The sequence below is a fragment of the Bos grunniens genome, chromosome 28, assembly GCF_055505025.1.
Source record: "Bos grunniens cultivar Pamir isolate PY7600 chromosome 28, Bosgru_T2T1.0, whole genome shotgun sequence".
NCBI classification, from domain to species: Eukaryota; Metazoa; Chordata; class Mammalia; order Artiodactyla; family Bovidae; genus Bos; species Bos grunniens.
Window position 1 is genome coordinate 4,920,132 of NC_141192.1, and position 25,984 is coordinate 4,946,115.

The 25,984-nt window shown below is 39.6% G+C and overlaps 1 protein-coding gene and 1 non-coding gene across 8 annotated transcripts in view; one reads left to right on the forward strand and one right to left on the reverse strand.

The window, feature by feature from the left end:
* The first annotated feature begins 2,153 nt into the window (after nt 1–2,153).
* Nucleotides 2,154–25,984, forward strand: part of WAPL (WAPL cohesin release factor) — a 77,456-nt gene continuing 53,625 nt past the window's right edge. For 3 of the 7 annotated variants that reach the window (XM_086381170.1, XM_086381174.1, XM_086381177.1), the window contains exons 1-2: nt 2,154–2,606; nt 5,328–5,842. In XM_086381170.1, the coding sequence (XP_086237296.1) occupies nt 5,350–5,842 (493 nt within the window). In that variant the 5' untranslated portion in view covers nt 2,154–2,606; nt 5,328–5,349. Of the gene's footprint in view, nt 2,607–3,110; nt 3,277–5,327; nt 5,843–25,984 lie in introns of all 7 variants that reach the window. The other 4 variants (XM_086381171.1, XM_086381175.1, XM_086381173.1 and 1 more) reach the window with 2 other exon arrangements.
* LOC147342785 (U6 spliceosomal RNA) lies at nt 21,691–21,793 on the reverse strand. Its single transcript, XR_015157247.1, has one exon. It is a non-coding gene; the product is annotated as a U6 spliceosomal RNA (small nuclear RNA).

Consider the following 25,984-nt stretch of genomic DNA (forward strand, 5'->3'; position numbering starts at 1 on the left):
GACTGAGCAACTAACACGTTAACCTTTAATCTGTGGACCAGTCACCTGGGGGAATCCTGTTAAAGTGTAGATTCTGCTTTTGGGGGAGTTGGGGTGGGGACAGAGATTCTTGCTTTTCCCAAGAAACTTCCAGGTTCTGACTATGGGGGTCATTCTTTAAAGTAGCAAGAATTTAATATTGAGTTCCATTATTTAACATGCCTACCGCACCAAAAGTTCTCAAAAGGAGTTTCATAGACTAGCTATTTCTTTAAAAATTTTACTTTTCCACTTAAGCTTCATGCAAAGTCACTGACCCAGCTAAGTGCCAAGCGCCAGCGAGGCCACGGTGTAATGAGCTGTGTGAGGGCATCATTTGGTCCCAGAGGGTTCACAGTACTCTTTTACAGAAAGATCCTGCAATTGTCTCGCCACCACTTTCAGCTTTTTGATCTTAGCCTTTGCCTCTGATGATAATTACCCCTTAATTAGCACCCACCACCATGTCATCTAAATAATTATAGTAAGTGCAGCTTGCACCTCTGCTGGGAGTCTTCAAACCAACTGATAAAACAAGATGCTATGCCAATTTTTTTAAAAAGACAAAACTGACCCAAATAAAAGTCACATGCTGTGGAACACACAGACCTGTTATAACTTCCATTAGAATAAAGCTATTTAAGAGTCGGTTTTGAAACAATCAAGTATTGATGTATTTCAGAAACTGTAAATGTCAGAATGTAAATTTTGCAAGCAGTTGTACAAAAGTAAAACAGCTCAGTCAAGCTAAAATCCACCTTAAATTTCTGTTGGGAAGGGCTACAGAATGTCTGAACTATTTTTTGTCTGTCTGGATTTTGCCAATATATTGAAGGAGTTTGGTAACTTCTGGGTGCATTCTAAGTAAATTAACTTTTGTGGAAGAAGAGGTAGGTTTTTCACTGAAAACAATTAGTAGTTTTCTAATTTCCCAGGTGGATCATCATTCACCCCTCTCACCAAACAGCAGGGCCACCGGAGCCCAAATAATCACGAAACTCTCTTAGGAGGAAACCAATTGTGTTACTCTTTAAAAGGCTGTCTTCCCACCGTAGTCTTAGAACACCATCACAAGAATTTACAATTTTCTGAATAGGTAATACATTGACAAGGAAAAAACTTCGAACAGCACAAAATGTTGTATAGAGAAAAATAAATTTTCTTTCTTCCCATCATCTACCTCCTTGCCTTCCCCAGAGACAAATCACTGGTTCATAAAATTTTTTATTATGAGAAATTTCAGATATACAAGCAGAGAAATTGTAATAAGCTCATGCATAACACAGCATCAGCAATGAAACACACCCCACTGGGTTATTTTCCCTCCATCAGTGTTTGTAGGAGTTATTTTCCCAGATACTTGATCATTTTATCTGTCAAAACTTTTAGTATTTTGCCATTCCCCCCGCCTTCTCTCCTTAACCTAACCACATTACCGTTATCACATCCAACAAGGTTGGATAATTCCTTAATACCATCCAATATTCTCAGGGGTCACTTTTAACGGCTTCGGGACAGACTGAAGGAGAAAAGAACGACGAAAGGAATCCAGGGGATCCTAGAAGAGCATTAAAAAGCCAGACCGACATCACTTCGGGGTGCGGTCACTGATCGGGTGCCCTGCTACCAGGGCCTCCCAGTTCCCGCCGTCATTAACTGCGCCAGGTCAGCACCAGCCAGTCTGGGTCAAGAGCCGCTCCGAGCCGCAAGCTCCCGGTCTCCCGGCTCCCAGGCGGCGACTCCAGCAGGCCCGGCGCAGCTGCACAACCCACCGTCCCCAGACACCGGCGAGTCCCTGGAGGGGAAACGATTGACACAGACGCCTGCACTGAGCCCCCAGTCCTCCCCCGCTGCACCTGCGTCTCCCGGCGGGGCCAGGAGCTGGAACTCGCTCGCTCGCGAGCCGAGGCCAGCCAGGCCAGCCACAACCGCTCCGCCCGCTGCCCGCTCCCGCGCCGGGCTCTCAGCACCTAGACCTCTCGGACAGGGACTACAACTCCCGTCGGGCCCCACGGCCGGACCAATGGCGGGCGCCGGAGCATGCGGGGCGCGGCGCCTGCGCGGCGGTTTGAGTAAGCAGCCGCGCGATTGGCTGCGGGGTCGGGCGGTCGCGCGGGGCCTGTGGGAAGCGGAGTGACGGAGCGAGCGGCTGTTGGAGGAAGGAGGTGGGGGCCGGGAGCGCAAATGGCGTTGAGATGGTTCAGGGCCCTGTTCAAACTCTAGCGCTGACCATTCACCGACGGAAGCGGCGGCGCAGGAGGCGACGGCGGCCCATCGGGGGCACGTAGCGGGCTCCGGTACCAGCTCCAGAGGCGGCGACAGCCAGGGAGGCCTAGGCCCGGGCCCGGCCGGCGGCGCTCGAGGCGGGGAGGGAAGTTGCGGTGCCGCCACTCCTCCCCCCCTTCCACCGGGTTTCCTATTTACAGAGAGCGGAGTCGCGGGTTCGGACGGTGGCGGAGCCCCTTGCCTCTCTTCGCTCACCAGCCGGCCCCGTTCTCCCGCGCGGGGCTCCGGCGCCCGCCCGTGGGCCGTTGGGAGCGGGAGAGGCGGAGGCGGCCTGAGGCTAAAGCACCCGCCAGGCGCCGAGGGTAAGTGAGGTCTCCAGGGCGGCTGCCTAGGCCCGGAGCTTGCCGAGGGTAGAGGAGGCAGGGGTCTGGGAGGGGGTGATGGAAGTCCTTCTATCTCACCCACCCGGTCTCTGAGGAAGTTGGGCAGCGGAACAGTCTGAAGAACTCTTTTTCCTCTTTTCCCCTTTATTCTGAGTTCTTTCTGGGCGACGGCTGATTTACTTCCCTCCCCAGGCGCGGTCAAGTGTATTGGTTTCAGGCCGAAATCTTTTGCTGCCTTTTCTCCGCCTCTGGCTGCCGCTGAGGCCTTCCACTACCCTGGGGATTCGGTGGCAGAGGCTTCCGGGGCGTCGGAAGCAACATCCCTTTCCTGGGAGGTGGAGGTGGGGGTGGGGAGGAGAAAAGTTGCGTGAGCTTCCAGGGGCAGGGGGGCCGCTTCTCCCCGCCACCTCCTAGCGCACCGCCGCCCCCAGGTGAGGATTTCTGGGTGGTGAGGTTTGGCCTTTCCGGCTTTCATTCCTGCAGGGAAGCCCCTAAGCCCGTGGAGATTTGAAGGACTCGATTTGGTTGGGGGTTAAGTGTGAGGACTTCTTTATTCCAGCGCACTTCCCCGAAAATTCGACAAGCTTTGGGCTGAGGCAAAGGCCCAACGACCAAAAAGACTTAGTTGTGAATCATTCTTTCCTTTTTGGTAAGGTAATGTTTGGAGTTTGAAGCCTGAGCAAGATAGCCTGTGTTCTTAACTTGAATATACTTGAAATATAATGTCAAATACATCTACACACTTATTTTTGAATTTCTACATACTTTACACTCTAGTCTTACTTAGATAATGCCATTACAATTGTCTGTCTGGTGACTTAAAAAAAAAAAAAAGGACATGGAAAACTGTATAAAGACCAGCAAAGGGGATATTATATAATGAACTCCCATGTATTCATCTTTCAGACTCAACAGTTATTAACTCTTAACCAAATTTTTCTCATCTCTGCACTTTCCATTCCACACACCTTAAAGTTGGAGAATCACTGACATTATTGCATCAGTATTTCAATGTATATTTTTCGAAGGCATAGGTTCTTAAAAAAAAAAAAAGCATAATTTATCAGTTAAAATAATTAACTCCTTGGTATCAGGTGTTCATCGGCAGACTTTGAGCTTGTCACAGTGAATGCTTTATGGTTCTAGGACCATTTTTACCATGAATTTTTTTGGTGTGGACCTAAAGTAGTCCAAGTCTAGGTTTTTTGGTTTAGCCTTTAGTCAGCATTTTTAGGTAATTACCATGCTAGTGTATCCGAAACGTTTTAGCTTTGTTGGTGTATATGTAAATGTAGGTCTGTAGATTAGGGCTGTACATTCAAAGAGGAATGAAAAGAAATGACTTATTTTGTGTTTCTTGTAGCTGCCAAATACACTTAGTTTCTTTAGGTTATGCTTAGCAAGAAAGACAGGATTCTTCAGTGTAAATCTACAGTAAGAGGGGAAATAGATATCCCTCAGAAAAAAGTTTTTTGACATATTAAAAGGTCTTCAGACAAATTAGAAAGTTTTCTCTTAAAAGTAGATGGGTATAATGACTAAATTAAGTATTATTTTGTCCAATTAGAATCGGCTTCTAACCAAAATATGAGAGGGCAAATTCCTCTGCTGAATATATAGAGATTCCCTATAAACTGGGAGGATTAAGTTAATCAAGGGAAACATTTAAACTAATAGATAAAAACATTAAAAAATATAGGTCAAAATATAACTCTGATTGTTGTATTGTAAATTTCAAGAGTATGAAGTTTTTTTCAAGCCCTTAGGCAGTTGTTCACTTTTTTTCCTGGTTATATTTAATTTATTGATATTTAGATTTTAGAAGGTCAAAGTGTGAGTAATGGATAAGGACTGATAATGTTTAAAAGGTACCTTGTTTGACTCTATTTACTGTCCTGAAATTTTTTTTGTCGTAGTACTTAGCATGTAGATAAATAATTTTATCTTGTCTTAAATCAGAGAGGAACATAAATTCATGATTTTTTTTTCTTTTAATAATCCCTGGACCAGTCAGTGTAATATGCTAGAGTTCACTAGCTTCAGAAAATGTAGTTCAGAAAATGAGCACAGCACTATGAGGACAAGGAAGGAAGAAAGATGAGTATGGTTTCTTGCATTAAGGGAAATGACCAAGTACGGAATATTTTTCAAGTCATAGTTTATATTATGTTAGACCAAAACTCAGGATCTTTGAGGTTGGATTAAAAGTAGCAGGTTCTAATATGTGAGAAAATAGCACCAGTTTTCTGACTTTTCACCCTTCATATGAGTAAGTGCTCTGAAATTTCAAAGAACTATATTTAGTCAATTATTTGACATCTCTAAGATCTTGAAAAAAATTAACATTTTGTGCTTAATATTTTATATTAAGGGTAATTAGCCTATTCAGATTATTTTTTATGGTAAAATTTGATAGAATAGTAAGTAGATTCATTTGAAACTTAAAAAAGCGATGTTAGGCTTTCTTGTTCTGAAAATAGCCTATGAATATGTACTCATATAAAAGATTGATATAAGTATATAGGATAAAAAATGAGCCTCTCTATACTCCCTCCCCTTATTTAACTGTTTTTGGATTTGTATCTTGAATGTGGAAAAGCTGTATGGGGAGAATCCCTATTTTCTTATTTTTATATTCAGTATTAACACTTCTTAAATATTTGATGATTATATATTTTCTTACTTTTTTTTTCCCCACAGAGAATATGAAACAGGTGTCAAAATGACATCCAGATTTGGGAAAACATACAGTAGGAAAGGAGGAAATGGAAGTTCAAAGTTTGATGAAGTCTTTTCCAACAAACGGACCACCCTTAGCACAAAGTGGGGAGAAACCACATTTATGGCTAAATTAGGACAGAAGAGGCCCAATTTCAAACCAGATATCCAAGAAGTTCCGAAGAAACCTAAGATAGAAGAAGAAAATACTGGAGATCCTTTTGGATTTGATAGTGATGATGAATCTCTACCAGTTTCTTCAAAGAATTTAGCTAAAGGTTCCTCTTACACGGAATCTAGTGAAGCTGCTCAGTTGGAAGAGGTCACATCTGTACTTGAAGCTAATAGCAAAATTAGTCATGTGATGGGTGAAGACAGTGTTGTATCTGATAAATGCTTACGTTTGGAGGATACTTTGCTTGGGAAAGAAAAGAGCACAAACCGTGTCTTAGAAGATGATGCAAGCAGAAGTAGCTGTGCTAAATTAATGACTTCAGGTAAGTTTTGATTTTCTTTTTTTTTCTTCTTCACAATGATTTTCTTTATTCTGAGCCAGGAGAGTTTTGTGTAATTTAGTCAAATGCTTTTGACTTTAGATTCTGAAATACTACACCTCTTAAATTTTCTTTCTGCATTTATAATTAATGGGGACCAAAGATAATTTTGTAGAAGAGATTTAAGAAATTCAAGAAACCAATTAGGAGTTGAAATTTTACTTAACTTGGGAATTTGCAGACTGTACATTTTGGGAATGATCTTTCATTTGTCCTTAATCCAGTTCTCGTTAAGAAACATCTCTTTTTGTTGTGTTAGGATTGCACAGTATCTCACTTCTGTTACTGTGGAGGATTTGGATAGTTACTGATAATGAAAATGAGATGGGCATTTACAATAAGGTTTAAGTTTAGGGGTGTTAGATTTTCTTTCAAAACTAGAAAGATTAAGGAGGTATTAAGTGGAAATGTAGAATTGAACTTGACTGCAAATTGAAATTAGTTGGGGGCTTGGTGCCAGTAGTAATTTGTATTAATAGATTTTCATCTACAAAACCAGTTGTATTTTTAAAATGTTAGCTTGTAAATCTGGCATCTAGTGTTTATTCCTAAAACAATATATTTTACTTGTTTTTGTAAAGGATTTGAGACTTACAGTAATAAATGATTAAAAAAGTGCAATTAATTAAAAGACCGTAGAGCTTAGATTGGAGATGGAAAGGGAGATAGCTTGTGGACTTTATCAGTGTAGGGCTGAGCAATAAGGCTCACACTTTGGTCTAAAACAAACCTTAGTTCTTGACTTCTTGGGAAAATTTAGTGATAATAAAAGGTTACATAGTGCTCATATTTTAAAAACATGTAAAGACAAAACTTCTTAGTTTTCTTGAGAGGAATTTGTCCTTTGGGGTCTTTCTTTAAGACACTGTCTTTCTATAAGGCACCTCAAATACTTTGCCTAGCATAGTTCCACAAAAAAATGCTGAACATTTTTCATTCTTTCTCACCCTTGGATGAGAGGATGAGCCAGCTGTTACTGTCATTCCCTTGATCTCCTGGTTAATTCTGATTTGGCTCTTCTTTTCCTTTGCCCACATTTCTCCTGAGCTGTTGTTCATAACTTAAGGTTAGGTTCAGTTTTTATTAAAAATGAGCAGAAAAGCAGTTTCCCAGATCAGCTGTTAAAAATGTTTTCTAATCATAGAACCATTGAGCCAAAATTAACTTGAATTCAGTTCTCTTAGCTTCATAGATGAGATTCAAAGAGGTTAAGTAACAGTCTAGGTTGGGTAGTGGCAAAATTGGACTGAGATTCATTTATTGATATTTCAAAACTTTGACCAGCTGCTCTGTGTCCTCCACTCTTTTAGGCTCTGGAAATGCTCTTCCATGTCAGGTATCTAGTGTCCAGTGCTCAGTGTGAGGCAGATGGGCCAGAAGAAGGGAGATGAGGATAGAGAAGTGGTGCAGTGGGTGAGGTACTCAGACACAGATTTCTCAAGCACTGTGTTTGGAAAAGAGAGGGGCATCACTGGCAGGCAGAGGGTATCAATAGGATAAATGTTGAGGTATGGGGGAACAGGAACTTGGAAATGAAACATTCAAAGGCAGCAACTGCTTATATAGTCTTACTGTTGTTAAACCTACACATGTCCAGACTGCCATTTGAAGTTGTTCGGTGAGAACTGGAAACAACTCTTTCTGTGAAAATGAGGTTTTAGCTTGCCGGTCTAATGTAGCTAAATTGTAGTTCTGGTGTTAATCCTGTGGACTGACTGGGAATCCAAACTCCATTATAACGGGTTTGTGAGGGGAAAGTGTATACTAAAATACAGAAAATAGATGTTCAAGAACATCTTGCTCTTCTTTCTTCACAAGGCAGCCTTAGTTGGAAGGGAATGGTGTAGCACTGTGAATATTTACTTTCTCCTCTCCCTTGACCATCCAGAGCCACAGCACCCCTGGTAGCTTATTGTAGGATAAGAAGGGAACTTTGAGGGAGTACTTCGAATTCTGATGGTCTTACCCTGTCCCTAACATGTAAAAGATAAACTTTTTATGTTTATGTAATAAGTTCAGGGAATACTTCCAAACTTTATGACCTTCCTTTTTTGCCTCTAAAATTTGGGCATCTCTCTGTGCCTAGATTTTTTTTTGCATATGTCTGTCAGTTTGTCGTTGCTTTTACGAGTGTTCAGGAGGCCTTCTGATTTTAGTTGAAGTTTAGAGATTCAGACCTAAGGTTTGGATAGAAGGGGTCTCTATAAATCTAAAGTGTTTCCAAAACTTTTTTTTTAATTAGAGATCTTTGGAGAATGATGAAATTTTGGACTTCAGATTAAAGTGCTGTTAAACCCATTTAGGTCTCAGAAATTCTTTGGAGGTCATGTACAGGCATTTTTTTTAAGAACCTGTGAGAAACGTTATGATCATTCTGTTCAAAGTGCACAAGTTAGGTTCTTTAGTATCCTTCCAGTGGGATGTTCTTGCTCATTCATACCATTTTTTTTGCTGCAGAATTACATCACATCAGTGAAAAGGGCTTATCCAAGCTCAAGCTTATATCATTTTTCCTGGCCTTAAGTTTTAAAGTGGATCTCTTTATAGGGTAGTATATGGTTAACTTTTAGGTACTATTAAAATTCTTTGTTTTAAATGTTTTGTACCAGATAGTGCTTTTTAAGATTGTGGCTTATTTAAAGACGAAATCCAGAGTGAGGTTGTGATAGAATATAGTGGTTGCTGTTTTCCAAATGCTTGATGGGCAAGGGAACCCATCAGGATTACTACCCATGCAAGAGTACAAACTAAATGAGAACTGCAGGGAAGGATTGAGTTGCTAAAACATCCTCATCTTAATTTAAAACACACACACACACACACACACACACACACTTTTAGTATGGAACTTTTAGACACACAAAAATAGAACATTAAAAGAACCTCATGTGCTTGTTTTGTAGCTTCAGCAGTTGTCAATATATGGCAAATCTTGTTCCATCTATTGTATACACTATTCTGTCTCCTGGATTATTTTAAAGTGGATTTAGGATATCTTACTTTATCTGTAGATACTTTAATGGAAGTTTTCATTAAAGCCAGTGAAATCTCAGACAAGTGTGAAACTTAAAAATGACTTAACAGGACCTAAAAACTTGGCCTTTTGAGAGATCTTGGAGTATTCTTATAAAGTTTGGCATCCAGAGCTATGTGCATTAGGGGTAAAAGAAAGCTGCTCTTGCCTTTTATATACAGCTACTCCTATTTTCCATCTTTGTGCGTTTTGCTACAGGTTTTTAATCTGGGTTCTAGAATAAAGTGTGCAAAGACTTGTATTTCTACTTGGCACACTTGCTAGCCAGCTGGGATTCAGTCTACATACCCTGCCAAATATTGAGATAACTATGGCATAGGCTCTTAATTTGCATGCCTGTCTTTGTAGCCAATTTTTTTTTCTATTTGCTTAAAACTGTACTGAGTATTTGTATAAGTTAGAGGGCTGTTACTGTCAAGAAATTAGGAACTTTAATTTAGAACTGAAGATCATTTTTAGAAAGGGAAATGAATTGTTCTATTCCTGAAAGCTTAAAGTAGGCCAGGGACTTGTGACCTGAGAGGCGATTGTCATCTACTCATTGGATAAAGTACAGGTGATTAATGAGGATTAAAGAATTCTGCAAGTATAGCATTGCTAAGAGTTACCTACCTTCATTTAGCTTTGAATATATTTGTCGTATAGAATATACTTGTCATTCCTAAAATCAGCTTCTTTTAAGGGAAGAGGGTAAGATGCCTGTTACTTTGTGCTAAGCTCTTCATATCAGTTGATCTTTAATCTCAACTATTTAAGGGAGGCTTTATTCCCATTTTAGAGGAGGTAAAGCATATTTCAAAGAAGTTGAATCACTTGAACTATTAAGTAGAAGATCTGAGAAACACCTAAAGTGTTCTCTTCATACAGTGCTGCTGTATTCTGATGTGAATGAACTTAATTCGATCATATTTAAAGCTTTATATTTAAAATAACAGGCTGTCACTGTACGAGTTTTCTCTTGAAGTTGGAAATAACTTGGACAAATAACAAATTATGTGTTACCTCTTGCCTCTGTTTAAATAGTTTTCTTTTTAGTAAGAATGGTGGCCAAACCAGTTATAAATACTGAAGAAAGCTGACCTTAATTTTTGCTAATAGGTACCCTCTGTTTGCTAATGTCTAAAAATTCTGTATGGAAATTTAACAATATGCAAATTCTGAGAGAGACAGTGTAATTTCAAGTAAATAGATTTGTTTTAAAGTAGAACTTTAGTTTTTTGTAAAAGATTTTCTTAGTGAAAGGACGTTCATTCTCAGGGTTTGACCAATAACACAAGTGCAGGTAATCACTGATATAACTTGAATAGAAGTGAGTACACAGGGAGCAGTGTGTACTCAGTGGGAAATGGGCTTGGCAGGTGTACACAACTTGTTAAAGATTAAAGATGTTTGAAGGAGAGAAGAAAAGGGGCAGCTAGAGATATATGAGGGGTTCTGGAAAGTTTGATTGCATAAGAGAGTCTTGAAGCATAGGATCCAAAGCCCAGAGAGGGAGAGTGATCTTGGGAGAAGGGACACTGCATTTCTTGGCTGGGCGGAGAGGGGGGTGAAAATGTGAGTTTAATGGGAGGATGGAAGATAAGGTTGTTTATGAACCAAAACTGCTCCCCCACCCCCCCCGACCCCCACCATCCTTTCTTTTTATAAAGTGACAAAGGAGGTCATCTCTGAAAGGGAGAAAGAAAAAAGGATGTGTGTGGTGGCTGGAGGGGAGAGGCAAAGTGTTCACATAGATTTTGGAGAAAGTGGAAAAGGAAGGAGCTGTCTAGAGAGAGTAGAATTTCTGGACATCATTGATGCCTTAGTTGAAATTTGTTATCACTGAAAACTCTTGAGCATGTGTGTTTTCTCCTCTCCTTTAGTAGGCCCTATTAGCCAGAATCTGTACAAAATATAGAATATTGGCTAGAATAATGATAATTATGCTGGATTGGCATTTTGTCTGACTAGATATGGAATGAACAGATAGAAAAGAAAGAGAATTTAGGTTATTGACCAGAGAGTGAGTGAAATGATGAACTGTGCACTTTAAACTTGACTAACTGGACAGGGGTGGGTGGATAGGAGGAAGAGAAGAGAGGTCAGTATACTGAGAATCTTAATAAAAGTCCAGAGTAGGAGTCCTGAGACAAGTTGGTTAGCTGGTGGTAATTATGGATTGTCTTATTCTGATATTTAAGAGTTGAAGCATTTTAGGATATGAGAAGTTCCTGCATGAAATTGTGAACAGGTGACTAAGATAGAATGTAGAGGACTTGATGGGAGAATAAGGAGCTGGGAGTTGATGGGGTTGGAATTTGGCAGAATTCAGGGTGATAGCAGAAGTGACATGGAAGGGTGGATTACAGACCTGGTTTAAAACCCTTAGATAAACGAAGAGTAAGAGGCTTATAGACGACAGTAAGAGGGATATTATAGCGTAGCTAGATGGGTGGCACATGCCTCAAAGGAATCGACTTTTTATGAGAGAGGGGAATAGGAGAAGTTTCATAAGAGGCTCTGGAGAGCCAACATGTGAGTAACTGCAAACCATCCTTCTCTGAGATCCTGGAAGGGGCTGCATGAGAAGTGGCACTCTTAGTCGGGTTTCAGTTAGGGTTTCCCTGGTGGCTCAGATGGTAAAGCGTCTGCCTGCAGTGCGGGAGACCCGGGTTCTATCCCTGGGTTGGGACGAGCCCCTGGAGAAGGAAATGGCAACCCACTCCAGTACTCTTGCCTGGAAAGTTCCATGGACAGAGGAGCCAGGTATGCTACAGTCCATGAGGTCGCAAAGAGTTGGACACAACTGAGCGGCTTCACTTCACTTATTTCAGTTAGGGCAAGGAAGTGGTAGAGGGCATGAGCCCCAGGTGTATGTGATGTGCTGATCACTGAGCCTTGGATACTCTGGACTTAAAAGCTGTGGGGTGAGAGGGGGCAGTGGATTGTTGAGTAGAAGATGGGAAAGAAGTATAGGTACATTTTGAGTGTTACAGTACAGGAGGAGGTAGATGGCAAGTTTGCATTTTAATTTATCCATCAGGGTCCCAACTGGAAACATGGCATGCCCCAGTTAGGCTCTTAACCGGAGATTTATTTTTGTAATGGTTAATTACAAAGGTGTGTGAGGAATGTTAGGGAAAGCCTAGCCTGGGTTAGGTGCATTGAAGCTCTTCTGTGGTGGGTCCCTCTTCCCACCTCCAACCCTGGCATCCACTGATCAGTCTTCTGCCCCTGTAGCTTTGTTTTTTCCAATATTTCCTATACAAAGGGTCATTCAGTATGTAGCAATTTCAGCCTGGCTTTTTATTTAGCATAATACTTTTAAAGAGTATTCCATATTGTGTGAATCAGTATTTTTATCGTTGAGTAGTATTCCATTGTATATACCATAACCTTTTCACTATTTGAAAGACATTTTGACATTTGACATGTGGGCTCTTAGTTCCCCAGCCACAGATCCAACCCATGACCCCTGCATTGGAAGCATGGAGTCACATTAAAAACGTGAGAGGAAGTTTTTCTTTAACAACCAGAAGATTTACAGCACCCTTTTTCTTTTTTGAAATTGTGGTTTTTTGTTTTTGTTTTTTTTTGGCCATGTGGCATGTGGGACCCATGTGGAGTCTTAACTGCTGGACCGCCAGGGAAATCCCTTGAAATTGTATTTCTGTCCTACTTCCCCTTTAGGATTTTACCCTAATGAACATGTCTGTTAATGGTCATCTCTTCATAATTTTGTAGTACATACATTTTTTGTGTATAAGTTTGTGTGCTAAGTCACTTCAGTTGTGTCTGACTCTTTGTGGACCATAGCCAACCAGGTGCCTTTGTCCGTGGGATTCTCCAGGCAAGAATACTGAAGTGGGTTGCTGTGTCCCCCTCCAGGAGATCTTCACCTAGGGATGGACCTGCATCTTTTACGTCTCCTGCATTGGCAAGTGGATTCTTTATCACTAGTGCCACTTGGGAAGCCCCATATATAAGTTTAAATGTAAACTTTTAAGAATTTTTGTGATTCTAATGTTCAAAGTATTTGAAAATTCTTCTAGATTATCACCACAATTATGAGTGTATAATTGATCAAATTAGTGTTAAATTGATTAACTATTAGAGTATAATTAGTCAACCGCATTTTAAAGGCAAAGTTTATTGGAAATGTACCTCTTAATGGTATGGGTAAAGCTGTTTTCAATTAGTTCATGTATATATGGATAAATATTGCTGGAATTAAGAAAAAGCTCTGACATCAGTCTGTTCCTATTTTTTAATACATATAAATATGGAGGTACTATATTAATAAAAAATAAGAGTGGAAAGAATTTTGCTATAGTAGTTTCTATTCGGAAAGCAATAAATAATTAGAACCACCTGACATGCAATGGATTTGTTTCCAGGACATTAGAGTAACTCAGTTATTAAGCATGGATGCCAGTAATGTATCATATTATTTCTTTACTGTCATGCCAGAGTAGGAGCAATGTTCATAGTAAGATTAGGGATAAGTGAGTGATATGCCATTATTTGTAATGTGGGAGAATAATTATTAATCCCAGGTGGGTTGGTACATCAGTTTTTGGACCACAGTATATGAGAAAGGTGGGGATTTAGAAATGCATGTCCCTAAAACTTGGGCTTCCCTAGTGGCTCAGTGGTAAAGAATCTGCCTGCCAGTGCGGGAGCCATAGGAGACACTGGTTTGATCCCTGAGTTGGGAAGATCCCCTGGAGGAGGAAATGGCAACCCACTCCTGTATTCTTGCCTGGAGAGTCCCATGGACAGAGGAGCCTGGTGGGCTACAGTCCATGGGTTCTAAGTTGGACACAACGAAGTGACTGAGCACATGTGCACATAAGGAAGACGGGGATTTAGAGATGAATGTCCCTAAAATTTAATTGTGCCTTTGTATGTTTTGGCATGCCTTTCTGTAACTCCAGAAGTCTCTGTATATAGTTGAAAGAGTTAATTTTCTGTGTGGCTCATTGGTTGAGGATTGACTTGGGTATGTGGATGTGTTCCCTATTCTTCTGCAAGGGTGGGCAGAGATAGGCAGCTTGAGCAGGAGGCCATGGGAACAAACAAGCTTCTTGGCGTGTGGGTGGGCAGTGGCAGTGGGCCATGAGGTTCTCCGTGGGCAGCTGTTGATAGGGAATGAGAATTGAGTTGGACTGTTCTGTGTAGTGGGCCCAGCTGAATGGTTCTTTTGGAGTTGTTTTATCTTTAACATTACATACAGACTTTGTGTTTGATAGGTATGTTTTATAAATAATTAAAAAATTATAAATATAATTGAAATCACCACTTGAAATACTTAGCATTTTTTTCAAGTACTTTTTACTTTCCAAATCTTTGAGTAAAACTGATCCACTGAGGAAGTGTGCCATATTTTTCCTTTGACTTCTTAGGTGCCCCTTATAAGTAGCCACACACCTTTGTTGATAGTGAAAAATCAGTTTCCATTCATAGAAGCATGCTGTTGACAGTTTCTTATGTATATTTTCATAATCTTCAATATGCACAGCATGTAAATCTATATATCCCGAAAAATATAAACACATAGATGACAGTGTGGTATACACGTGTGTATACTGTGTATGTATGTGTGTACGGAAAAATCATTAAGATATACACATCAGTATTTATAAAATGTACCTTTTCTTCATGGTTTTCTGTTATATGAATATACCATACTTAAGTCTCTTAGGAATAGTTTGGCTGTTTTGTGGTCATTTGCTATTAACTAAGAAATGCTATATGGAACATCATTCTACTTTCATGTTTGAGCATCATGTTCTCATATATAATGGTAGAAGATGTTTCTAGAAGTGGACTTGAAATAGCATACATATTTAAATATTCAGCTGATATTGCAATATTTCCCATTGACACTGGCTTTTTTCCCCTAGCATTATTCTATTGAACTTTGGAGTTTATCTAGCTGAAAGATAGAAAAAATATCTTCTTTATTTTGGGGGTTTAATTTTTTCTACTTTAGAATATGTGAAGTTTTATTTTTTTTAATGTAAATAAAATTATCTGCACATGGTACAAAATTACAGTGGTTAAAAGCTTCCCCACCTCCTTTTTCCAGTTGTGCCGGTTGTTCTTGGAGGGATTGACCATTCATAGTTCCTTTTGTTACCCTTTCTGACATATGCTGTGTATCTACAAGAAGTTCAAGCAGTTACAAATTTGTGTGTGTGTTAGATCTACAAAATGATGACTTGGTGTTTAATACCTTGCTTTTTCACTTAATATGTATCGGGAATAAGTCTCTGTCAAAATATGGAAGTTTTCTTTCAGGCCTCCTTCTCTTTTTTATTTAAAAATACTGTTGCATTCATGGTATGTCAATTCCCCCTATGTTTTTTTTTTTTTGTAATTTCCTAGCCAGTTCCTTGTAGATGTCAGACTTTGGGTTGTTTCCAGTGTTTTTGTTTTCTTTAAAAAGTTGCTTTATTTTTTAGACAGTAAACAGCACTTAATAACTGTGTGGCTGTTAACTGTCTAGCAACTGAAATCTACTGTCCCTCATGTGCAGAATGGGAGACAGGTTTACATTTCTTTATCTGAAACATTTTAGGCCAGATCTGTCTTGGAATTGGGGTTAGTTTGGAATTATAAAGTATGTTTTTTTAATATGAACCCCCATCAGGTGCCTGGCAGGCAGCACTCTATTCAAAGACAAGTTTTATTCAGAAAAAGAAAATACTATCAATAGCCTTACTTAAATGAGGTCAGGTTTTGCTTCAAAAGGCATTATCAGAAAACTTTGTTTTCAGAGCTTTTTGGATGTTGCAGTTGTGGATAAAGGCTTGTGAACTTGTAATAGTACCTACATCAGATGGTTGCTATGAGATCAAATGAATTAATGGGTGGAAAGTATTTGGGACAGTACCAGGCACATACTGAGGGCTTAGTAAGTATAAATATAGTTCAGCTTTGTTTTACTTTCTTTTTCCAGCTTTATTGAGATATAATTAATATATAATGTTTACTCTTGATTTTTAATTGTGGATGAAGTTGAGTATCTTTTCATAAGTTACTGATTCATTCTATTTCTTTTTCTATTGATCTTTGTGTCTATACCTGCTTTTTCTGCTGGAACATTGATTGACTTACTGATGCATAAGATTCTTATGACACCACTATATTAAGGGAATAAGCCTTTTCTATTTCCCTAATGATTGATGATCATTTTCCATGCTTATTTTGGTATCAGTATAGTTTCTTTGATGTACCCTCACATTTCTTTGCTTATTTTTAATTGAGTTGCTTATTTTCTCATTGAACTTTAAGACTTCTTTATTTCCGATACAAGTATTGTATCAGACATTTATTGCAGATATTTTCTGAGTCTGTGATTTGTTTTTGCTTTCCCTTAACAGTGTTTTTTGCAGGGCAGAAGTTAGTTGTTTTGATCAAGTCCCGTTTTATCAAGTATTTCTGACAATAGAGTACACTCTCCTCCCTAGGCATCCCCTTCTTTAGACAGCTCTAGTTAATCTTTAATGCTGTTGCTTATCAGTCCTTATAGTTTGAATTGAATGATGTCTATAGGTTTAATAAGTTTGTTCCCTCTTTGCATGACAGCCATGGGCACCCCACTCCAGTACTTTTGCCTGGAAAATCCCATGGACAGAGAAGCCTGGTAGGCTGCAGTCCATGGTGTCGCTAGAGTCGGACACGACTGAGCGACTTCATTTTCCTTTTCACTTTCATGCATTGGAGAAGGAAATGGCACCCCACTCCAGTGTTCTTGCCTGGAGAATCCCAGGGACGGGGGAGCCTGGTGGGCTGCTGTCTATGGGGTTGCACAGAGTCAGGCACGATTGAAGCGACTTAGCAGCAGCAGCAGGATAACAGGACCACTGACAAAATGTGGTTCACTGGAGAAGGGAATGGCAAACCACTTCGGTATTCTTGCCTTGAGAACCCCATGAACAGTATGAAAAGGCAAAAAGATAGAACACTGAAAGATGAACTCCCCAAGTCAGTAGGTACACAATATGCTACTGGAGATCAGTGGAGAAATAACTCCAGAATGAAGAGATGGAGCCAAAGCAAAAACAGCATTCAGTTGTGGATGTGACTGGTGATGGAAGCAAGGTCCAGTGCTGTAAAGAGCAATATTGCATAGGAACCTGGAATGTTAAGTGGCAAATTGGAAATGGTCAAACAGGAAATCGCAAGAGTGAACGTCGACATTTTAGGAATCAGCGAACTAAAATGGACTGGAATGAGTGAATTTATTTCAGATGACCATTATATCTACTACTGTTGGCAGGAATCCCTTAGAAGAAACGGAGTAGCCATCATAGTCAAGAAGAGTCCAAAATGCAGTACTTGGATGCAATCGCAAAAACGACAGAATGATCTCTGTTTGTTTCCAAGGCAAACCATTCAGTATCACAGTAATCCAAGTGTATTCCCCAACCAGTAATGCTGAAGAAGCTGAAGTTGACCGGTACTGTGAAGACCTACAAGACCTTCTAGAACTAACACCCAAAAAAGATGTCCTTTTCATTATAGGGGACTAGAACAAAAGTAGGAAATCAGGAAACACCTGGAGTAACAGGCAAATTTGGCCTTGGAGTACAGAATGAAGCAGGACAAAGGCTAATAGAGTTTTGCCCAGAGAACACACTGGTCATAGCAACAACCCTCTTCCAACAACACAGGAGAAGACTCTACACATGGACATCACCAGACGGTCAACACCGAAATCAGATTGAGTATATTCTTTGCAGCTAAAGATGGAGAAACTCTATAGAGTCAGCAAAAACAAGACTGGGAGCTGACTGTGGCTCAGATCATGAACTCCTTACTGCCAAATTCAGACTTAAATTGAAGAAAGTAGGGAAAACCACTAGACCATTCAGTATGACCTAAATCAAATCCCTTATGATTATACAGTGGAAGTTGAGAAATAGATTCAAGGGATTAGGTCTGATAGAGTACCTGATGAACTGTGAACAGAGGTTCGTGACACTGTACAGGAGACAGGGATCAAGACCATCTCCAAGAAAAAGAAATGCAAAAAAGCAAAATGGTTGTCTGAGGTGGCCTTATAAATAGCTGTGAAAAGAAGTGAAAGCAAAGGAGAAAAGGAAAGATATACCCATTTGAATGCAGAATTCCAAAGAATAGTAAGGAGAGATAAGAAACCCTTCCTCAGTGCAAAGAAATAGAGGAAAATAATAGAATGAGAAAGACTAGAGATCTCTTCAAGAAAATTAGGGATTCCAAGGGAACATTTCATGCAAAGATGGGCTCAATAAAGGACAGAAATGGTGTGGACCTAACAGAAGCAGAAGATATTAAGAAGAGGTGGCAAGAATACACAGAAGAACTGTACAAAAGAGAGCTTCACGACCAAGATAATCACAATGGTATGATCCCTTACCTAGAGCCAGACATCCTGGAATGCGAAGTCAAGTGGGCTTTAGCAAGCATTACTATGAACAAAGCTAGTGGAAGTGATGGAATTCCAGTCAAACTATTTCAAATCCTGAAAGATGATGCTGTGAAAGTGCTGCACTCATGCCAGCAAAATTGGAAAACTCAGCAGTGGCCACAGGACTGGAAAAGGTCAGTTTTCACTCCAATCCCAAAGAAAGGCAATGCCAAAGAATGCTCAAACTACCACACAATTGCACTCATCTCACACGCTAGTAAAGTAATGCTCAACATTCTCCAAGCCAGGCTTCAGCAGTACGTGAACCGTGAACAGATGTTCAAGCTGGTTTTAGTAAAGGCAGAGAAACCAGAGATCAAATTGCCAGTGTCCGTTGAATCATCAAAAAAGCAAGAGTTCCAGAAAAACATCTGCTTGATTGACTATCCCAAAGCCTTTGACTGTGTGGATCATGACAAACTGTGGAAAATTCTGAAAGAGATGTGAATATCAGACCACCTGACCTGCCTCTTGAGAAATCTGTATGCAGGTCAGGAAGCAACAGTTGGAACTGGACATGGAACAACAGACTGGTTCCAGATAGGGAAAGGAGTACGTCAAGGCTGTATAATGTTACCCTGCTTATTTAACTTACATGCAGAGTACATCATGAGAAATGCTGGGGTGGATGAAGCACAAACTGGAATCAAGGTCCGCGGGAGAAATATCAATAACCTCAGATATGCAGATGATACCACCCTTATGGCAGAAAGTGAAGAAGAGCTGAGGAGCCTCTTGATGAAAGTGAAAGAGAAGAGTGAAAAGTTGGCTTAAAGCTCCACATTCAGAAAGCTAAGATCATGGCATCTGGTCCCATCACTTCATGGCAAATAGATGGGGAAACAGTGTCAGACTTCATATTTTTGGGCTCCAAAATCACTGCAGATGGTGATTGCAGCCATGAAGTTAAAAGATTGCTTGCTCCTTGGAAGAAAAATTATGACCAACCTAGACAGCATATTAAAAAGCAGAGACATTACTTTGCCAACAAAGTTCCGTCTAGTCAAGGCTATGGTCTTTCTGGTAGTCACGTATGCATGTGAGAGTTGGACCATAAAGAAAGCTGAGCACCAAAGAACTGATGCTTTTGAACTGTGGTGTTGGAGAAGACTCTTGAGAGTCCCTTGGACTGCAAGGAGATCCAACCAGTCCATCCTAAAGAAAACCAGTCCTGAATATTCTTTGTAAGGACTGATGCTGAAGCTGAAACTCCAATACTTTGGCCACCTGATGCGAAGAACTAACTCATTTGAAAAGACCCTGATGCTGGGAAAGATTGGGGGCAGTAGGAGAAGGGGACGACAGAGGATGAGATGGTTGGATGGTATCCCTGACTCAGTGGACATGAATTTGAATAAACTCTGGGATTTGGTGATGGACAGGGAAGTCTGGTGTCCATGGGTCGCAAAGAGTCGGACATGACTGAGCGACTGAACTGAATTCAACTGAGGATAACTGTTAAGTTTAACTTTGTAGGTAATGTCAGAGTGGTGGTTCCCGGTTTTGCTACGACCAGTTGAACTTGCTTTACGTTCTCCACAGTACTTGGCATTGTGAATTTTAACTCTTGGTGGTTTTGCAGTAGCATCTTATTATAGTTTTAATTTGCATCTTCCTAATAACTTACAAATTAAATGTCTTTTAATTTATTTTATATGTTTATTGAATATTCTTTTTGAAATCAAGGGAGTGATCAAATCGCTTGATACTTTTTTTTTTTTTTTTTATTGGATATCTTGTTGTTGAGTTGTAGGCATTGTAATTCCTCTGCCCCACTGGTCTGGGTAGTTCTCTTGAAAAACATTGTAGTTTTTAATCTTTTCTTTTTTTGTGGTTGCGGGGGGGCGGTGCACACTGCAGCATACAGGATCCTGGACTGGGAGGAAATTCCCTAAATAGTGTTTTTTTTTAAGTTTTTAATTGGAGTATAATTGCCTTACAGTGTTGTGTTAGTTTCTGCTGTACAACACAGTGAGTCAGCTACTAGCATACATGCACCCTCTCCGTCTGGAGCCTCCCCGCCTCCCCCGTGGGTTGCCCTCTAGGGCATCGTGGAGCACTGACCCCTGTGCTGTGCGGCAGCTTCACTCAGGGACCTGCTTCACAGGTAGTGGGTGTCAGTGCTGCTCTCTCAGTTTGTCCTGCCCCCCCTTCCTGTTCTGTGTCCACAAGTCCATTCTCTGTGTCTGTGTCTCTGTTTCTGCCCGGCAGTTTCTACCATTTTTGCCCTCTATTTCTGCCATTTTTCCCCTCTATTTCTGCCATTTTTCTAGACTCCATATATATGCATTAATTATGATATTTTTCTCTTTCTGACTTTACTCTTTATGACTGACTTTAGGGTCAGAGTATATGCCTGGTAGTGGGATTGCTGTGTCATATGGTAGTTTTATTTTTCGTTTTTTTTTTTTTTTTTTAATTTTTATTAACGATAATTCTAGTGATAACAGGTAAAGAGATCATTATTTGCTTTTTTTAAAAGGATAAAATTATTAAGCCTGAGGCTATTGTGACTGGAGTTGCAGCAAGCAAATTCATGACTAGGGACCCATGATTCCTAAGCAAGTTTGTGAATGGCAAGTCCAAGATAATATTAAACAGTAAACATAGGCTTTACATCTGTTACCTGTGTAGACCTTTAAGAGGCCCAGCTGCTGTAGCATACATGGTAAAGTAAAGTGAAGTCACTCAGTCATGTCTGACTTTGTGACCCCATGGAGCCTACCAGGCTCCTCCACCCATGGGATTTTCCAGGCAAGAGTACTGGAGTGGGTTGCCATTTCATTCTCCATATTTTTTGTTTTTTAAGAAACGTCCATACTGTTTTCCTGGAGAAGGCAATGGCATCCCACTCCAGTACTCTTGCCTGGGAACTCCCATGGACGGAGGAGCCTCGTAGGCTGCAGCCCATGGGATCATGAAGAGTCGGACACGACTGTGCGACTTCACTTTCACTTTTCACTTTCATGCATGGGAGAAGGAAATGGCAACCCACTCCAGTGTTCTTGCCTGGAGAATCCCAGGGACGGGGGAGCCTGGTGGGCTGCTGTCTATGAGGTAGCACAGAGTCGGACACGACTGAAGCGATTTAGCAGCAGCAGCAGCATTCTGTTCTCCATAGTGGCTGTATCAATTTATATTCCCACCTACAGTGCAAGAGAGTTTCCTTTCTCCACACCTTCTCCAACATTTATTCTTTGTAGATTTTTTGATGATGCCCATTCTGATAATTGTGGTTTTGATTTGCATTTCTCTTATAATGAGTGATGTGGAGCATCTTTTCACGTGTTTGATGGTGGTGCATCTTCTTTGGAGAAATGTAAAAATGTGGGGCACTTCACAAATTTACATGTCATCTTGTGCAGAGGCCATGCCAATCTCTGTATCTTTCCAATTTTAGTATATGTGCTGCCGAAGCGAGCACATTAGTGGTTTTTTAATGGACATTTAATTTTGGTGAAATTTCTTTTGCTTTGGAGAAGGTAAAGAAGTTGGAAGATAAATGATGTTTCAAAACATGTTATTGAATAGTCTTTCCCATAAAGATATGAAGTTCTACAGTTAATATACTGATTTCCCACAGATATTTTGCACCTTCCCTTGTCCTTTATCAGTTAAAAAATATATTTTGGAGTGTGTGAAAACTTGCTGAAATTATAGATACTCTCCCTGAAAACTGTGTGCACAGACATTTTTTTCATACAGTTTCATGAGATTTGTGGAAACCATGAAATCATTCATAAATCTCTAATCAAACCTCCCTTCCCACTTTTTAAGTATTTCAGCGTTCACTTCATCCATGGAAGCCTTAAATTATCCCACCTGAGTAATTTCCTTTATAAAACCATGTATACTCACATTATTTGGACACGACTGAAGCAACTTAGCAGCAGCAGATGTGTTTTTATTTTAAAAGGAATCCTCTATTTCCTTTCAAAATTAAGACTCTTAAGGAAATAGTAGACCTTTAATTAAACTTCTGTGTAAGGTTGCTTACTGTCTTTTAGATAAGCAGAATTAAGGTTAGAGAGGAAATAAGAGTTGCCAAATTTTTACACATCTAATTACTGTCTTAGGTGTGTAGTTCGATACCATGTTTCTCAAATTCCAAATTCCATGTAGTCTTTACTATGCTAAATTCCCTCCCTCATATGCTACCTAATATATAAAAGACTGGGTAGATGCTAAAATCTAGTGACATTAAAAGGCATTTACTAAGTATCTTTGAAGATGGTGCTAGGGTAAGTCTTCTTCTGGAAACTTTCTCCATAATCCAGTCTTCACCCTCTAGGTTAAGGAAAAACAGTAGGCTTTAAAATGTAATTTTGGAATCCTTGCTTGAAGCTGATAGACACAGGGTCTTAAGGAAATATTGATGAATGTACAGGTTAAATTCCACTAAGAAATGTCTCACTAAAAGGTTATTAAAAATATACTCTATATTTTGGCAGAGTTGTTACAATAGTTTGCATTTGTGTGGTGGTCTTTAACCTGCAAGTATCCGTAGTTACATTATCTTCTTTTATCTGTTCAAATTGTCTTTGAGACAGATTTTATTAGCTCATTTTTTCAGGTGAAGAAATTGTCCCCACTTCTTAGGGTGACTTGCCCAAGGTCATTTTAGCCAGTAAGTGGCAGAGCTGGCACTTACCCATTTAACTCCTGAACTTTATCTTTGCTAGAAATGCATTTCTGTTTACATAGCTGGTTTAGCTTAAAACAGAATTAATACTTACCTTCTCTGTTAAAAAAAAGAGTTGAAGGTGCGTACTGGGTTGCACATTTGAACAAAGATAGATGAGTATGCTTTCTTGCTGAGGTGGTGTGAGTGAACCTGTTGGCATTTGGAAAAGAGTTTAGCCATCTAAGAACTGGAAATAAGGAAGATTTCCAAATAGAAATGTTACAGAAGCCCTAAAATTGTCTCAGTACAAGCCATTGTAAAAGAAAGAAAAGAGAAAAACAACCCAATTTTTACTCCCTTTCTCCCTGCCTTGATGTTTTGAGATATAACTTTATCTGACAGGGAAGCTGGGGTCCGTTTGAGGAGGCAGGATAGTTGAAAGTAATTGCTCTTTTGCATTTTAGAACAGGATAGCCTTGCTCTCTCTTCTGAAGGTGTAGTTGAGAATATTTGTTGAAGACATAAATGGTGAAGGACTGTAGAAAGTATTCAGTTTATATGTTAGAATACCGTTGTAGAAAACTTAGGTAGCTTTTCTTGTGCAGAGCTCTTTGTTGATTTACTTAGCTTTTATCTATGTAACATATTTCATAAATTTAAAAATTATAATATACTCATAATTCATCTGTAAGATTATGCTATGTAATTGAATACATGAATAAATTATATTTGCTAGTGACATAACTTTTAGTGACAGTACTTCATTCTATAGGGCTCTTTATTACTCTTTGCACTTGAATATATAAAGGTATGCTCACAACAGAGTTAGATTTACACGTGAAAGGCAGCCCATGAGAATACTCTGATTTTAGGGGAAATGGGAGTGGTAAGTAAAACTTGAAGTAGTAGTTTTTAAAAATGTGAATAATAAAGTTTATTGTTATCATAAAACTTTTTTTGTCAAAAGGATGTTTTTACATAAAACAATTAGAGATAGCTTAAATTTTGTAACATTAAGACAATACTGTGTAGCTGTAAAAATGGTGTGGTATGATATTTGATGATATCTTATACACATCTTTGTAGCTAAGCATACAAAGCATTCCCATAGGCATTTGTTAGCAAATAATTCCATTAATAATGCTGTAAAGTAGTATGGGTCAGTTGCTTCCCTTTTGAACAGAGGAAGAAATTGAAAGCCTCGGGAAAACTCCCTAAGTTAAGGGTCTTCTCTGAGCCCTACATAAGTCTCCAGATTGAGCTACTAGTGCTCTTTCCACTTGTTATAAAAGCAGTGGTATCGTTTCTTAAGGTTTGGTTTTAAACTTGGCTTTGTTTCAGCCCCTTTTAAGAACGTATCAGATGTCAGTCAGCTATTAATTGTTAGCTTTTCAGTATTAGTGATATGATACTTCTGAGATTATGAAAACTATAGTTCCTTGCCTTTGCCTGAGAAATATCTAAGAATAAAGCACGTATACCTGTAAATTAGATGCCTCCTAGAAGTAAGTAAATATAAATTACATTTACAACCATTGGGTAGCATTAAAAATTATATAGTGGATTCATGTAAAGCACCCCTTTGCTTGTATTTGATGGTTTGTTAATTGAGATTTGTAAAGGACTTTTATAAATGTAGTTTTTTTTTTGTTTTGTAACTGTATTAATTTATCATAAATATTGAACCTGGGTTTTTCTACCAACAAGTACTTGGAGAATTAATTGTAATACCAGTTTGAATCATATTTCCACCTCTTATTTAGAAAGATTAAAAAAATATTTCTGATGTCAAAATTAAAGACAACAAAAATGGATTCCCCAGCTATAAAATGAATAGGCAATTCATGATTTACCACTGGTTGATATGGATAAATACGGGCTTCCCTGGTGGCTCAGTGGTAAAGAATCTGCCTGCGGTGCAGAAGACGCAGGAGGTCCTGGGTTCTGTCTCTGGGTTGGGATGATTCCCCTGAAAGACTGCATGGCAGTCCACTGCGGTATTCTTGCCTGAAGAATCCCATGGACAGAGGAACCTGACAGGCTACAGTCCATAGGGTACGAGTCAGATATGACTGAAGCAACTGAGCATGCAGCAGGATATGGATAAATAACCACTGTAGCCATGAAACTTAGGCATCAGAGGCACTGTTTTTAAAAAAGTGTTGAAATTATATGGCTTTCACGATTAGAAGAAGGAATGAAAAGCAGAGTTGACTACAGAAACCTGAATCTGGAACAGGTTTCTAGACAGAACTGACATGCCCTGTGGGCAACTCTACTCTGGAGAAACAGGCATTGCCAGAATGTCTTCATTAATTGTGTTACATTGTTTCATTTCATTTCAGTCACTCAGTCCTGTCAGACTCTTTGCGACCCCATGAATTGCAGCACGCCAGGCCTCCCTGTCCATCACCAACTCCCGGAGTTCACCCAAACTCATGTGCATGGAGTCGGTGATGCCATCCAGCCATCTCATCCTCTGTCATCCCCTTCTCCTCCTGCCCCCAATCCCTCCCAGCATCAGAGTCTTTTCCAATGAGCCAACTCTTTGCATGAGGTGGCCAAAGTACTGGAGTTTCGGCCTCAGCATCAGTCCTTCCAATGAACACCCAGGACTGGTCTCCTTTAGGATGAACTGGTTGGATCTCCTTGCAGTCCAAGTTACATTGTTTAGGTTCTACTAAATAATTTTTAGTTTAAGCATTTCTGTTTGAAAAATCCATTGTACCTCTGAGAAGGTTTGACTATGTGTATGTCATTGAATTGATCCTGTTGTTTAACACTGCTGAAATCTCTTTAATTGAGGGTAAAATTTTAAGGGACTTGGATACCTAGGGAGAGGTCAGTAGAAGACATGAGAGCTATATACTGAAAAGGTAGAAGAATAAATTGTCAGATACATAAACATTTATTTTTTCCACAATTTAAAATTATTACAGTTATTTCACAATTAAATGACTTCTATTAATTAACCAAATGTCCCTTTAATTA